The 15697-nt window shown below is 46.3% G+C and overlaps 1 protein-coding gene across 2 annotated transcripts in view; it reads right to left on the bottom strand.

Moving 5' to 3' along the window:
- The window catches only part of AXIN1 (axin 1), a 261999-nt gene that overhangs the window by 167133 nt on the left and 79169 nt on the right, over window positions 1-15697 (bottom strand). For both annotated transcript variants that reach the window (XM_086941337.1, XM_086941338.1), the window contains one exon: window positions 554-653. In XM_086941337.1, coding sequence (XP_086797463.1) covers window positions 554-653 — 100 coding nt within the window. The remainder of the gene's footprint in view (window positions 1-553; window positions 654-15697) is intronic.

Raw genomic sequence — 15697 nt, 5'->3', positions numbered from 1 at the left:
TGCGATGACTCAAAAATAAGGGTGTGGTTCCTAGGGGCCAGGCAGAATGGGGGTAGGGGCCTTGCAGATACAATGTACATTCTGAGCAGACTCATTACAGGAGGATGGGATATCCAAGATGCCTGCAGAGTTGCCTTTGGCGTAGTTTATTCATCTTGCTGTGAAATTCCCTGTAAGGAGCATAGCTTACACCTCGGTGAGATCTGCATAGCATTGCTACAGGTCTACTCTAACTGTATGAGGCAAATGCAGCTTTACAAACTAAACCCAATAGCTGAGGCAAAGATATGTAAGGCCCCTAAATGACAGGAGAAGGCTCTTCACAACCGCAACATTTTCAAAATACTGACATCCATAGGATGTTCGCCACAGCTCAATACTGCTGTGAGTACACCAATATTTACTCTCAATAGGTTCATAAATGATCTTTTGCATACTAAATAGTATAAGGGGCAGTTAATCTACATTGGAAAAACAAAAGATCTGTAGATAACCATGAAAAGAGAATTTGCCGTGAGTAGAATGCTTGCAATATGGAGCGAATTTTACTTACAGGAATAGTGGGCAAAGGAACTTGTCCATTTGCTTTGGCACTTTCGTGCATTTCTCGCCTGTGCTGCTTTCGAAGGCGGTACGGTGGGATACCGCCATCTCTGTGGGAAATAAACACAAGAAATGGTCAAACATCCTTCGAGATTGCCTCTGATCCTTCCCTGTACAAAATAACTTGATTTTGAAATGACAGCTATTTCTTTAACATTAAACTGAAAAAACACAAGTTACGAAATATAATGACTAGCAAGCCCAGTTCCTATCTCATCTCAACCTCTTCTCTGTCAAGATCAATACAATGTACCGTCCCTCAATATGAAAGCACCACTCCCATCAGCATATAGCTGTTTGAATAGCAGTACAAAAGTAGCTGAGGTTACTAACACTTCTTCCTAAATACCAGCCTGCCTACCTATAGATTGATAAAAAGAGGTGGACGATTCAGAAACTCCGTTAGGAAGCACCAATTAGTGACAACAAATCATTTGCATGGCCAAAGATATTCTTCATCAAAACGAAAACTCGTCATTAAACCTAAGCACCAGTTCTGGGAGCAGACTGTTTACTCAATATTTCCAAACAGTGGACTGTCACAAAAAGGCAGTCAACTCTACCTTGCCCTCAAGCTGCAGGAGTACATCCAGTGGGAAACGTCTTTATGCAAGAGAGGACCTAAAAGCAAAAGAAGTGGTAGAGGTGCAGTTGCCAGAATCTGGCACCATATGATGTATGTGGGGAACTTTTCCTGATTATCACAGGGCGCACAGTTCAAAAGCTGGGCACAGCGCCCATCAGGTGAATGTGCTTTATTATGGTGAATACGCTGACCCCAGGGCAGCCGCAAACTCGCGCCACCCTGGGGGCAGCGCATTCATGTGAAAAATAGAGCGCTGCTTTAGAACCCCTCTGTGTTTCAAAGTGGGGCTGTACCGACCCTGCACTTTTAAAGGCGAGTGCAGTGAGTGAGGGCACCCACCTGCAAGGGGATGTTTGAGGTTTCCATGGGACACTGGTCACCCCCACCAGAGGGTTGACATCAGGGAGCGCACTAACAGTGCGCCACCTTTTAGGTGGGGCAATGTCAATGCGCCTCCTGAGAGCTTCTTTGCCTCTGCGCTCGTGTCTGTAATACGGCGCTGGTGCAGAGGCAAAGGGATTCCTTCATTTGCATGGGGCCATACCCCCATGCAAATAAGGGAGTACCCCTCTTAAGGAAGCACTGACATTGCTTGTGAACAAGAATCTTCTATAATACAGCCCCTGGTGTCCTACTCTTGTGTCTGGGTGGGGTCCCTGTGAGATTATTGAATGTGATGCTCTCTGGGATTCCCTGGTTGCGCTTGGAAATTATGGACTTCAGCTGGGCATCTATTGCCATACTGGTCTTGGTGGGGACCACTGATATGGCATGTATATCTAAACTGTACATCTTTAACCACATGGCTGCTGCGGGGATTTTTGCGCTGTGCTGCAAATTGCTCTTTTGCTGCAGATATGACGAGCTCAGCTCGTCATCAGCACACGACACCCGTGGGTGATGACGAGCTGAGCTCGTCATCAGCATCGAAAGGGTTAATAGAATTACAATTTAACATGGTGTCAACCTAGTTTTCGTTCAAAACAATTTAATTTAATATCCGTAAAAAAAACAAGAAAAAAAGTAGATATATTTTTTTGTACTAAATAAAACCTACCTAAAGGTAAAATTACGTTATAGATAGGTTTTGAAATGAGCTAAGAACTAATGTTTGATAAAACAAAACACCACTGAAATTCGCCAATTATAGTTGTCTAACATAACGTAAGATCTTATTACCATGCCCAACTATGTCACTTTCACCTTTTGATTCCCATGCCCAACTATGTCACTTTCACCTTTTGATCCCCCCCTCCAATAAATATATATTGACATCAATCAACTATCCCAAAATCACAATACTTTCTTCTCAGCAGGCGACGGAAGGAAGGAGGGGGCACAACAATTATTCCCAAATGGTGAAATATTTTATCTCCAAGGTGCAAGGTAATGCCAACGGGTTTCGGCAACAGCCTTCGACAGTACTATAGAGTCCACATTTACAAAGTGTCCTTTTAAAATGAGTCATCCAATGTCTCCGACCAAGTGAACATGATTTAAAAACATTAGACCACATAGAACGTACTTTCAATTTCTATTCACTTCTGCCATTTTAACGTTGATTGTAACTTACTATTGTTCTATTCTCAATATCTCAGTCAACTCTTCATTTGTTAAAAGGTATGAACAGTCCATAAAGGTAAACAAGTAGAGCGCAAACGGATAAGGTTCAAAACATGGCAAACAACAATTATTTTGGATTAGGAGACTACTCACTTTCTGTCATTAAGGCATCAGGGGACAGCATAAAATACCCTGAAGTCGAAGTTCCATATTTTAAAAGGTTTATATTATTATAAAGACATAACATTCACGTAACAATACTCTTGAAAAAACAGTTTCAATCCTTTAAGATGTTTTGAATTTTCTTTGACTTAGTTAAAGTGCCTATGCTTTTTATGGTGTAAACATGAGACTCCAATGATTGAACAATTTTACCACAATTTTATGCCTTAGGTAAGGACTTTCTGCTGTTTAGGCATATTTCTCACTATTGCACTAACCGAGTGTGACTACGGTTCCAAAATACCTTATGTAAGCAACTATTGGAACAATTATTGACTAATTACTTTAAAATGCTCCATTACTGTACACATCATTAAATCACGACGTTAAAGTACTTCATATAAAGTGCTCATGCTCTTTTTTAAACAGAAATTAAAAATCAAGGTAAAGTACTCATGTAAAGTGTATATGCAATTAAAACTTCTGATCAGTTAAAATGTTCTTAAACTTTGTCAAAAATGCATATACTTCTATCATGTAAACATGAAACCCCAATGATTGCTTAACTTTAAGTGCTTGTGCGTATTTCTCACAATTGTACTAACTTAATGTAACTATGGTATCAAAATACCCTATATAAGCAACTATTGCACAAAGTATTAAATTTTTCACTTAAAGTGCTTCAATATTTCACACATCAGTAAGTCACTTCTTTAAAGTGCTTCATAAAATGTGCTTGTGCTCATATTTAAACAGAATCTAAGAATCAAGGTGAAGTACCCATACAAAATACATATGCTGTTAAGAATGACAGAACAAAACATCAATATATTGCATATTATTGGGAAGTATTCTGCAGCTTTTATATAGCACAAGGCTAACGGGAGGCCTTCCAGCGTTGTCACAGCTACCGCACAACATCCTGGGACTAAAAATGATTCCCTAAATAGGAAGGTCTTCAAGGCTTTGCAGACATGGGGTTCTTTCTCCAAAAAGCTTAGTTCAAGAGGCAGGGAATTTCAGAGTTTGTACGCCAAAAAGTGTGAGAAGCATCGACCCAAGAATGATTTCTGAATCCTGGGAACCTAAGTAGATGGGCAGAGGCTGAGCTGAGAAGATTGTAAAAAAGGAGAACCTATACTGTTTATCGTTCTATGCATGAAACAGAGAGATTTGAACTGAATCATGCATTCCACCGCAAGCCAATTGAGATCCCAGAGGGCCTTAGTGACTGGCTGACATTTAGGTGTATCTGTGAGAAGTCGAACAGCTGCGTTCTGTATGGTTTGCAACTTTTTGACAACATAACACGGTGAGCTAAGGACTAGGGCATACCCATAATTCATGTGAGCCAGCACCATAGCCCAGACAATCACTCTTCTGGCTGTAGGAGGGAGGAGCTTGAGAACTTTCCTCAATAGTCTCAGAATGCATTGGCAGCTCGCAGAAGTTTTTTGGCTTAATATTCCATCCCCAGGCTCTTTATTTGGCCTGTAGGGGTTAGCAGCTTGCTCAGACTTTCTGGTATAGACCTCAGGTCACTACTCTAGAGATTATTGCCCAATGGCGTAACATCAGACTTGTCCTCGTTGAGTTTTAGTTTACAGCCGGCTACTTTCCAGAGGCACAGAGTCTGGGACAGATGATTAGAGGTGTGGTCAGGTGAGATAGACATGACCAGCTGGGTGTCATCAGCGTAGGAAACCAATGACAGTTCAAATGATTGCACAATGGCGACAAGGGGGAGCAAATACAAATTAAAAACGATGGGAACTCAGAGAGGATCACTGAGCTAGCTCACAACAGAAGGAAAGACTGGTTTAGTAATAGACCTGATCTAAAACCTAAATGGTTCGATTCTTCAGAAAAAGGAGAGCCATTCAAATGCAAAATTTAAAATAGTTAGGCATTTCATTTGCTAAAATGACTCATAGGTGAACAAGAAGCTCTGCATCTACATTGAGTCCCCTTGGAATCTCAGTGCCCATCAATATGATTAACTTTGATTCTGCTCTCCTCAACAATAGTTCTAAGTTTCTTTTCTCTACTTCTTAGCAATGTGATGGATGCCATAATATTTGAATTCCTGTAGAATTCTTAGTTTTAACTTGTTGTCTGTACTTCCAATGTACTTTTTGCCACATGCACATTCCAATGTATATACAATGTGTTGTATTGCATCTGATACGTTTTTTTTTCTTCACTGTGGAGTTCAAAAAGTAGTTTGTTCTGACTAAATTCACATGCGTTACATTTAGAGCATTTCCAAAATCCGCTTTGCTTTTCACCAAATTGCGTGTATTCAATTTGTTATTTGAAATGAAACTATGTGTCAATAAATCTCATAAAGAGGCAACATTTCTATACATCATTTGCGGTTATTCTGCCAAGACTCCTTTAAGATATTCATCTGTGGGTCTCGTGCTCGCTATGCCACTGGATTAAAACTTGCCTGGCTGATATGGGGTGAAACGCCAAAACTGGTCCCAGGATGCTGGTTATCCAATCCAGGGATTACCTGGTCTGCCAGTTCAGGCTGGATTGACCCCATGGGGAGCTGGGTCAAGACTGATTTGCATGTGGCTGGGTCCAAACTGGGGTGGTATGATGAGCAAAAAACGACAGATTTAACCCAGATCAGTGAATTAAGGTGAATATTTGACAATGTTCTGCATTCCGTCCATCATCTTTTAGTCTTGCTATAGTCACCCTAAGGGGGAAGGGTAGGCCCAGACGGGGATCCTTTGCTAGCTATATTCTGGATTCAAGCTAGCCTAGCTGATGAGGGGTGATACCCAGAGACCGGTCTCAGGACCTAGGCACATTTAGTTCAATTTACTAGGGACTTAAGTAAGTTAAATATGCCAATCGTGGATCAGCCAATGCTACCTTGTTTAGGAGAGTGAACACATGCACTTTGGCACTGGTTCTAAAGTCCTAAGGTTGACAAAAACAGATCAGCAAAAAATGAGGAAAAACAGGCAAAACGTTTAGGGAGGAAGACCACCCTAAGGCTGACCGGTCTAACAAGTGCATCTTATTCTACACTCACATGGTTTCCTTAATCTCCAAGCACCTCTTTGGGACAATGTTGGGGTGTTAATTGACAGTGCTCTTTTCAGCTTGGCTTCCTGGAATCAACAAGATATCCTAAAGCTGTCACAGATCTTGACTGCGGGCAGATGAAAACCTTTCAAGATCTATAAGACCTATATTCAATCACAAATTGACGCCCTCACTTAATACTACCAGTTGCAAGGTTCTCTGCTGCAGACAGCACAGCTTTGAAGACTCCATACTACACATGTACTGGCTGAAATGGGGAGCATACGGGAAACTGATATCAGGACTGTGTGACATGCTGATAACCATACCATACTCAAAACCAACCTCTCAGGCCCTATTCAATTGTTGGTGATCCCACTTGTCTAGAGACTTGACAGATAAAACTTGGTCAGCCCTTCTTGTTACAATGACAAGTACCTTTGGGAATCCCTACTGACATTTAGTTACTTCAAAATTCTACATGGTTGGCACTGGACCCCAGACAGAATGTTTTGTGCTTGCTTGATCAGTGCAGATGCCTGATGGAGATGCAGTGACCCTGGAGATAGCATTATCTGCATTCTTTAGTCAAGCAATCACATGCAACTATATTGGATGGAAGTTTGGGGATCCATACTCAGATCTAGTGATCTCGCTCTTTGCCCTTCTGTAAAGCTGGATATACTTAATGTCATTCCACCAGGCTTAGGCTTGGATAATAATACATATCTTTGGTTGGTCACTGATACGACGACAGTTGAGCTGTGCATTTTTCGTTGACGTAAATCATCTTCACCGCCTACCCTGGAGCACAGCGATGGGGATCATGACCTCTCATGAATGTCTGATGTCAAATTCAAATACCTGTCCCATCAAGATACTTGATATACCCCATCCATTTACTTTTTTGCCTCACAGGCTCTGTTAAGTCCCCACAGTGGTGTGGGCTATCTTAACTGTGAGTATTTGGCATTGTAAGTAGATTACTTAATTTTTTTTATATTACTGAGGAATAACGTACACTAAGGACTTCTATAGCAGCCTATTTTTCGACATTAGCTCTTCCACAAGTTTTAACTGTGTAAGATGCTTTTATGTCACCTATTCATTTAATTGGGCTGAATTATTGACAAGTGTTGATTTATCTTCAATGTACCTACCCTGTAGGGCTGTTTTCTTAGCTATAATCTTATTACCAACACGTCCTAGGACTAGGTATTTCCATTTTTCTTTTCTCTGTACTTCGTGGGATAGGGACATTTGCTTATTATATGTATAACAACTGCCTACTTAATGCAGAGTTTTTAAAAAAAACAACAGAAAAACAAGCATGTGCCCAACACAGCCCGAATATGCAATGAACTGAAAATTGAGGAACTTGCGGGGCATGGCTTGACCGGAGCCCGATATGGCCGCCTTTCTGTAGAGCTCCTGTAGCCGCTGCAACAATAATCCCCTACATCTGACACTGTTATCCGTGGAAATGCCCTACTAGGCAACCCTGGCGCCCTCTTGGCAATCAGCGCTTGTTGGTGATCAAGCGGCAGTAATTGGCGGCCGGTAATCGGAGTATTGGTCTCGATGATCCGCATCGCGATGGAGCTGGGACATCGGCAGTAGGGACGTGTGGGGCTCAATGACTCGGGGGCATTGTTCTATTGTGCCAGTTGGAACAGCGCTGAAACGGACCTCGGCGGTCCCAAGAAGGGGCTGTTAAGCCCCCCGTGGACCCAGTACTGCCAGCAGCTGATCGGCGCAGTGCCAGTGGCGGCCCGGAGCGCTGAGTAGCTAATAGAGGAACCACCTGGGTGATCGAGGTCCGGGGTCCCTCGCGCTGCCTACCGATTCTGGGAATATCGTCTGTGTGGGGGTGAGTAGGGGGCTGAACTGTATCCCTTCCTCCCCCCCGCCCCACGGTGCATCTTTACAAAAGGGAAAGAGGCTGTTTTGATAGAGCTGCCATTTTGTACCTTTTATCCAGGTCACAAGTGAAGATCGGCCTTTTTGTTCCATCTCTCCCTGGGGCCCAGAGAGTCAAATTGTGCAGGCCTACCGGGGCCCCTAGGGTGCAGGTGCTGCTTGCTGGCATACAGCGCTCTACGAGGACTTTCCTGCTGCTGTCCCGACTCCCCCCCCTTTTGTCTTTTTGTGAGCGATGTAGACAGTGTGTTCTGGGCACCAGCAGCGGCCTCTTGGATGGCATTCTTGCCCATAAAGTCTTTGTTGTCGCAGTGGGGATGAGAACTGAGGCCCCACGAGACGGTGTGCTGCCTAAGGAACCTGATTAGAGGGTCTTGTCATACCTGCTGGATTCCTTGCACCCTGCATGTGGTGGCGCCACGTGTCTTTGCACCCCACAACAAGCTTGATGGAGGTAGGGATGGCGACTGCGAAAGGTCCCAAGCAGACTCCGGCGGCGCAATTTGCAAAATTTGCACACACCAGATCGGATGGTGCGGGGAGGCCTGGTGGTTCACCAGAGACCAAGCAATGAGTTGATGACGCGACTCCGACCTTGGTGGACGTCATGGCTGCGATTCAGGGGGTTCGGACAGCATTGGAGGGGAAGATTGACACTGTGTCCACTGAGATATCCCTGATTCGCGATGATTTGCGCAATATGGGGGACAGGGTTAAAACGAATGAGGGTTCCATCTTCACTCTCCAGCAGCCCACAAAAGTGATGGAGACTATGATTAAGAGCTTACAAACACAGACCGCCGATCTCGCAGCTAAGCTGGAGGATTATGAGGGGAGAGCGCGCCGGAACAACGTGCGAATTCTTGGAGTTCCGGAAAAGGCAGAGGGACAGGTGGCGGACCTCTTTGTGGAGGATCTTATCCAAAACCATCTGCAACCCCGTGCACTGTCGAAGTTCTTCACAATTGAATATGCGCACAGGATCCCTGGGGGACCTCAGACCTGGTGCCCCACACGTCCTCTTCTGGGCATATTTTTTTTTTTGTCAAAGGTGTATTTTATTGGGGAAAAAAAAACAGAAAGATTCTTGAGACAATCTTGCACAACATCCCTCGCAGGGGGTTAATCAAGGCAGGCGGGAGGATCTTAAAGGTATGGGCAAACCAACCATCGAGACCACTAGGGCTCTTAAATTAAACAGTCACAGTAGGTGCAGTCCAGGCCTGGTGTGCCACCAGTCAATAGCGACACAGATCCATTGGATCACTTTAATCGCGGAGAACTGCAACCGGCAGTAGCCCCTTTGGACGAACAGCTGAATGCCTCCCGCCACAATCGAGGCAATAGTGTCCCAAATAAACCAAAATAGGAACCCCCCCCCCCCCCCCACACCCCCTCCCGGTGGTGGCAGCACTCCGCACTCGTCCATACGCCCAGCATTCATACCTGGAAGAGATGTAGGCTCCGCAACGTGGGTGGGTAGACTGCTGATGGCAATTGCGTAGAGAGGAAGCGAACCAGCGGACCCCAGCGGACCCCAGCGGAAGGTAAATTTCTTAAAATCGCCCAGAAAGACCTCGGCCATGCGTTCCATGCTTAACAATCTCCACAGTCTACCATACCACAAAGAGATCGCTGGGGCCTCCTTCTTCTTCCATGCCGCCGCCAGGGTGGTCTTGGCCGCCCAAATGCACAACCAAAGGGTTTTCTTATCTGCCCGGGCCTGATGTTCCAGCAGTGGATCTCGGAGGCCCAATAACACGTGTGCCATTGAGTCTGCTACGGGGTATCTCAGGATGTCTTTAATGTGGGAAAGGATTTCCTCCTAGTAGGGGCGGATAGCGGACCAGTCCCACCAGATGTGGCGAAAGTCACCTAACAGGCCACAGCCCCGCCAACACCTGTCGGAAGTGCCAGGATATACGCGATGTAATTTAGCGGGGTGAGGTACCAGTCCATCATTGTTTTAAGATGAGCCTCACGAAGTTCAATGGAGTGATTGTGTTTCGCCAAGTCTCTCCACAGTTGTGACCACTCTACATCTGATATCTCGCGGTCCAACAATTCTTCCCAGGGGCCCATGTATCTCGGTCTGGGGGAAACCGCCGTGGACAAGAGGTGACGGTAGAGAAAGGAGATGACTCCCCGCATGCCAGTGGCCCGGGTAATGAAGGCCTCAAAGGGGGTAAGAGCTCTAGTGGCTGCGTCGCGAACAGCAGGGGAGAGCGCCCAGTGAAGCAGCTGGGCATGATGGTACCGCTCCGCTGGTAGGACCTCATAGTCCCGTCTGCAGTTGTCAAATGTGAGCGGAGCATCTCCATGGAACAAGTGGGTAAGGGCGAAACAGCCCCCCCATCTCCAATCATCAAAGGGCCCCTCACATAAAGCAGGCGGGAAGGCAGGATTGAAATGAATGGGCGTAAAGGGGGAGGGGAACGTTGTCCCCCTCTCGTCCCGGCGACCGAGTCGCATACCTTCAGGGTGGTGCCAGTGGGAGTGCTGATATACGTATTCTTAGGTCTGTCTCCCTTGGGCTTCCATGCTAGATCCCATATCGATCTTCCCGCCACACTCCTGTCCATATGCAGCCAGTGTTTCTCTGACAGAGGCTGAGACCACTCCACCAGTACCCTGAGCTGCGCTGCTTTTATAATAGAGAAGCATATCCGGAAGGCCAACCCCCCCCCTCCTCCAGCGGGCGCCTAAGACCGGTAAAGGAAAAGCGAGCCCGCCCTCCTTGCCAAATAAAGCGGAGCATAAGGGCTTCAACACAGCGAAAGAAGTCAGTATCTACGACGATGGGCAGCGCCTGGAATAAATACAGCAGCTTGGGGAGGAGTGTCATTTTAATCGCGTGTATCCTCCCCAGCCACGAGATGTACAAGGGCAGCCATCGTCTCAGATCTGAACGTATACGTGCCAGCAGGGGGGGGGGGGAATTGGCAGCGTACAATTTCCCCACTGTGGGGGTAAGGTGGACCCCTAGGTACAGAAGGGAAGATCGAACTCCTCTCTGCAATGGCAACGTGTAGAAAGCCATTTCGAAACTACACTAATGGGAGACTCTGCACGGAAAAGTGCTAATTAAAATAATAATTCGGGCCAACAAAAGTTACAAAATAGAGAACTCATATGTTATACCACACACTTTGCTATACAACAGTATATTTAGATATTAAGTGAACAGATGCAAGTAGAGAAAACTGACTTCTATGAAGTTACGGTTTTATGTGAATGAAGAAACTGAGAAGTGCAAAGTGTGAGAAAGTGCCCTCTTTCTGCATTGTTGCTCCCACTTTTTGCTGAACTGCTGATGCGCTTTGACTTAGTGTGCCCTGGGCTTCTGCCTATCAGATACCCAGGGCCTATGTTTTTTTCCCTAAAACCGCATTGAAAAGAAAACACAATTGGCATCTCTGTCCCAAGGTCAGCCCCTGGTAAATGGTACCACAGGCACCCAGGGCACTGTGACCAGAGAAGGCCTCTAAGGGCTGCAGCACGTATTGTGCCACCCTTAGAAGCCCTGTACAGTTACACACACACTGCCTTTGCAGGCTGCGTGTCTTGGTGCGGAACAAAGTGAAGAGTCAACATGGCACACATCCCTGTGTGCCATGCCTACAACTCTCTGCCATAGCATAGATAAGTCAACCTTTTAGCAGGGTGCCCTATACCAGAGGTGAGGGTACAGGTGCATGAGCCATGTACCCCTACAGTGTCTAAGTCCATTCCTAGACATTGTAAGTGCAGTGCTGCCATTAAGAGTATATGGTACTGGGAGTTTGTCATTAAGAACTCAACAGCACCATAATGGTTACACTGAAAACTGAGGTGTTTGGTATCAAACTTCTCAGCACATTAAACCTGCACTGATGCCAGTGTGGGATTTAATGAAAAATGCACACAGAGGGCATCTTAGAGATGTCCTCTGAATAACATCCTACCAATCGTGTCCAGGCTGAGTGGCTGCTTCAAGCTGCCACCACCAGACATGTTCCTGGACCCCTAGGTCGAGAGCCTGCTGCTCTCGGGGGCCTGAAACATGCACATCCTGGGTCTAGGAGCCAAGCCTCCTCCCCCAGGATGGGCAGGGTCTGCAATGGGGAAGCGTCAAAGGCTTGCCACCTTTGTGAGCTTCTCCAGGCCACTTGCTGCTTTCAGCAACCGGTCCGCACTGGTTCTGACCCTCATTTTGGGCTGGAGAACCAGCAGGAAAACAAGTGAGGAAGAGAGGTGTACCCACCTCTGCCAACTCCACCCCTCAGGTGGGGGAGGCGAGGTGAAGCACAACTCTCAGTCCCCGCCATCTTGCAGATGGGGTGACCCAGCCAACCAGTGTGAGGCATACGCCCCCCTTCCACTCGAGGGTGGTATAATAGGGGGTGTACCCACCCCAAGGAAGGGACCCATTGGTCCCAACCTTTACTTACCTGTAACGCCCCTAAATCTAGTATTTAGGGGGCACCCCAAACCTTGCTTCCTCAGACAAGAAACCAGAAGAAGAAAAGAAGAAGAGTGACAGAACAGCTGTGCCGAAGCTAACAAGAGGAGGACGCCCACTGACTTGGCCTCAGCCCTACCAGTCTGTCCCCACCTCGAACCTGCAGAAGCAACACTTCGGTGTGTCCTGCAGCCAGCAGCCTCAAGAACCCAGAGGACCTGCCCTGCCTTCGAAAGAAAAGACTCTGTCTCCCGTGAACACCGGATTTGTTCACCAACAGACTCCAGGTCCGGCAAAGTCCGCGAGTCTGCACCACTCTGCACCCGACACCCACGGCCCGAGTTAGAGTTGCACAGCACCAAGAGGAGGTCTTCCCGGCGATCCTGACCCGAGATTTGGTGACCCCTTACCTGCCTCAATTCTCGAGCAGACGCCTGCAGCCTCAAACCGGAAGGTCCCCCCAACCGCGAACAGGAGCTGGCAAGATCTGACCCTAAAAGGCACCCCTGCACCTGATGCCCCACGGCCTTGGGTGACCCAACCGACGGTGCCTAACCAACCCCCAGCATCCCAACTTACCGCAGCAAGTGCTGGTCACACTCAGAAGATTTTCGACCCCGCGCCTGCAGTGTGTTTGCAAACCGGAGACTCCCTACTGAAAGCTACAGGGCGCCAGACGCCAAAACAGCACTCTGCACCACGCAGCCCCAGTGCCGCTGAGGGTGCGCCTTTTGTGCTGGCTTGAACCCCCATTTGCCCTGCTCTCACAACCCAGTGGCCTGCTAGTTTGCAGCCACCAACCGGAGGCCCCATCCTCCATTGGATAACAATGGGCCTCAGCATCTGCACCCAGCCGCCCTAGTGCAGCTGAGGGTGTAACAAGAGTGCATCCTTGACACTGGGGGACCCCGGAGTCTACCCCCAGAATACCAACTCCCACAACCGAATACTTACCTGTGAACCATTAACCCTATTTTCCTCCATAGGATAACACTGGCTGTTTTTCCGTGAAATGTTTTTAAGTGTGGAGTTGGAAAATCTAAAAAACCCTTTAAAATTGTAACTGAATAACACAAGCATTGCATAGCCAATAGGTCTCGCTTTTGGGAACTTATAAGTATTTAGTTATGCAGCACAATATCCTTGGTGCAACAACATCAACTGCTGCATAGCTAAACACTTATAAGGTCCCAAAGGCGAGACCTATTGGCTATGTCAATGCTTGTTCTGAAAAGATATCGCACTTTAGGTTGCAGGTTTGAAAGTAGTTAGTTATCCCTTTCTCCGACTGGCTTCACTGGCCCTGACTTTTATCGCTGCATTACCATTTTTTCACAGCAGTTTTTAGTTTGCATGTGTCACCATATCTGCCTGCTGAAGCTGTGTTCTGTGTGACGATTTATTTTCAAACTTGTAGTTTTGTTTCCTCACTAGCACTAGGGTTTACAAGTGTTGGTAACTTTAAAAAAACAGAGCTGGTTGATAGTTTCACACCTAGCATTGCTTGAAGGGCAACCTCGGCACTGCGAGGCTTTAAAGACTTTTGTTTCCGGCCCTGAAGTTTCACTTACAAACAGGGCAGAAGTTGAGGGAACACGCGGGTAGACAGCATCCACTCACTCTTTACAAAAAGTGGACGCTGTCTACCCTTCCAAAGGCTGGGTCCCACAAAATATATGGTAAACTGCTGATAATGTGAAGAGCCCTGACTGGAATTTACGGCTCTAACTGTGTCTGAAAAGTTCACAGGCAATATGATGAAAATCTTGACAAATTCAACATAACACAACAATTAAGATGTTTCTCTGCCATATCCTCGCTGGAGGAAACTGCCCCTGGATTTCCGGAATGCGACAATTATTACACATTCCCTCCCTGTCGAAAAGCGGTTCTGCAATTGATGTACAGAGCGCCTACACCCTCGGGGCTGGTTCACGCTATAGAAAACTCTGAAATAAAATATAATGAATTGACAAGACACAGGAGGATAGAGGAAGGCTTTAGAAAAACCGTCCTCGTGGCAGAGCGGGGAAGCATGTTATTATAAGTGAAATCGGGGGCCGCAGCACAGGATTGAAAATTTCATTCACCGGCTTGTCAGCAGCGCTGGCATGCAAGGTGTGCGCATAACCACACAGCTTAATGGGGAGGAGCCGCGAGCTAGCGTCTAATGCGGCATCACTACCAACCTGTCTGCTAATGACCTACCAGAGCACGAGAGCAAAGCGGGAACAAACACGTTGTGTCGATCCAAGGCTTGCCTTCCGCACTCACGCGCCTCTTTAGAGAGGGGGTCTGGGAAAGATGGCTTCCCCTGACATTCTGGAGAAAAATGCTGCCATGTTGGAGACCTTTAGATGTCACGGTTGCTAATTTGAGGTGAAAAATGCATGAAATTTGATTTCCACAAAAAGTCTGCGCTCCTGAAATTATTGTAGCCGAATGGTGTCTATTGAATTTTACCAACAATAGCAATACTTTTGCAGAAATGTTTTTTGTTGTGATGTTTTTCCTATTTACTACTATAATAAAAGTTATAATAAAGGCAATAATAGCACTACTAATAATGATGATAACACTAACAAGACACAACAAGACAGATGGACAGAAGCGAAGAATAGAAAGGGGAAGGAACAGAGACAGGCAGGAAGAGTTAAGTAGGTAAAGGGCGGGTTGTAGGTGGGGAGAAGGAGGGTCGCAAAGGAGGAGAACAGGACAGAAAGGCACATGGAGGGGTGGAGCGAAGCGCGAGCGCTTGTGCGCCTAATAGCAAGCTAGTGGCCGGGAAAAGCCTGGTTTGGTAGCACTTCGAAATACCACTGTCTAAATGTCTCAGCCAGACCAGCGCATGCGCTGGATCAGGCGAGACCTAAAAAACGGTTCTACTAACCTGTTTACAGGAAATGTCCCAGTGCAGTATCCAGGTATACTGAACTGTGTAAGAAAAGTAATCTGTAAAGTAATCTACTTGACAGTCTACTAAGAAGCCAATACAAAGTATATGTACAGTATATCAAAAGCATTGCATTACTAGTAGCTCTTCAGTAATCAATTCAAAGTGCATATACAATTGCAATTCAAACTGTTTACAAACTGCATTACTACTGTAAAGTATGTATTGCTTACCTGAGCCAGGTTTGCTTGGCGCTAGGAAAAAAATGACTAAAAGAATATTTGTATACAAAACTAATTGGTCTGAAGTTCAGCCTTTGAGTGTGTGATATCATTTGCTAATTGAGTGTGTACAACAAATGATTGACACTACCCTCTGCTACAGCCTTACTGCACGACCACACTACCACAAATAGACAGTAAGGTGCTATCTACATTCACTTCTGCCTACCTTTGGGGTTCCACTAGGCTCTGTGCACACTATA

This window comes from Lissotriton vulgaris, chromosome 10 (genome assembly GCF_964263255.1).
Source record: "Lissotriton vulgaris chromosome 10, aLisVul1.2, whole genome shotgun sequence".
NCBI classification, from domain to species: Eukaryota; Metazoa; Chordata; class Amphibia; order Caudata; family Salamandridae; genus Lissotriton; species Lissotriton vulgaris.
The sequence above is the reverse complement of the archived record's forward strand: the minus strand, read 5'-3'. Positions and strand labels throughout refer to the sequence as shown.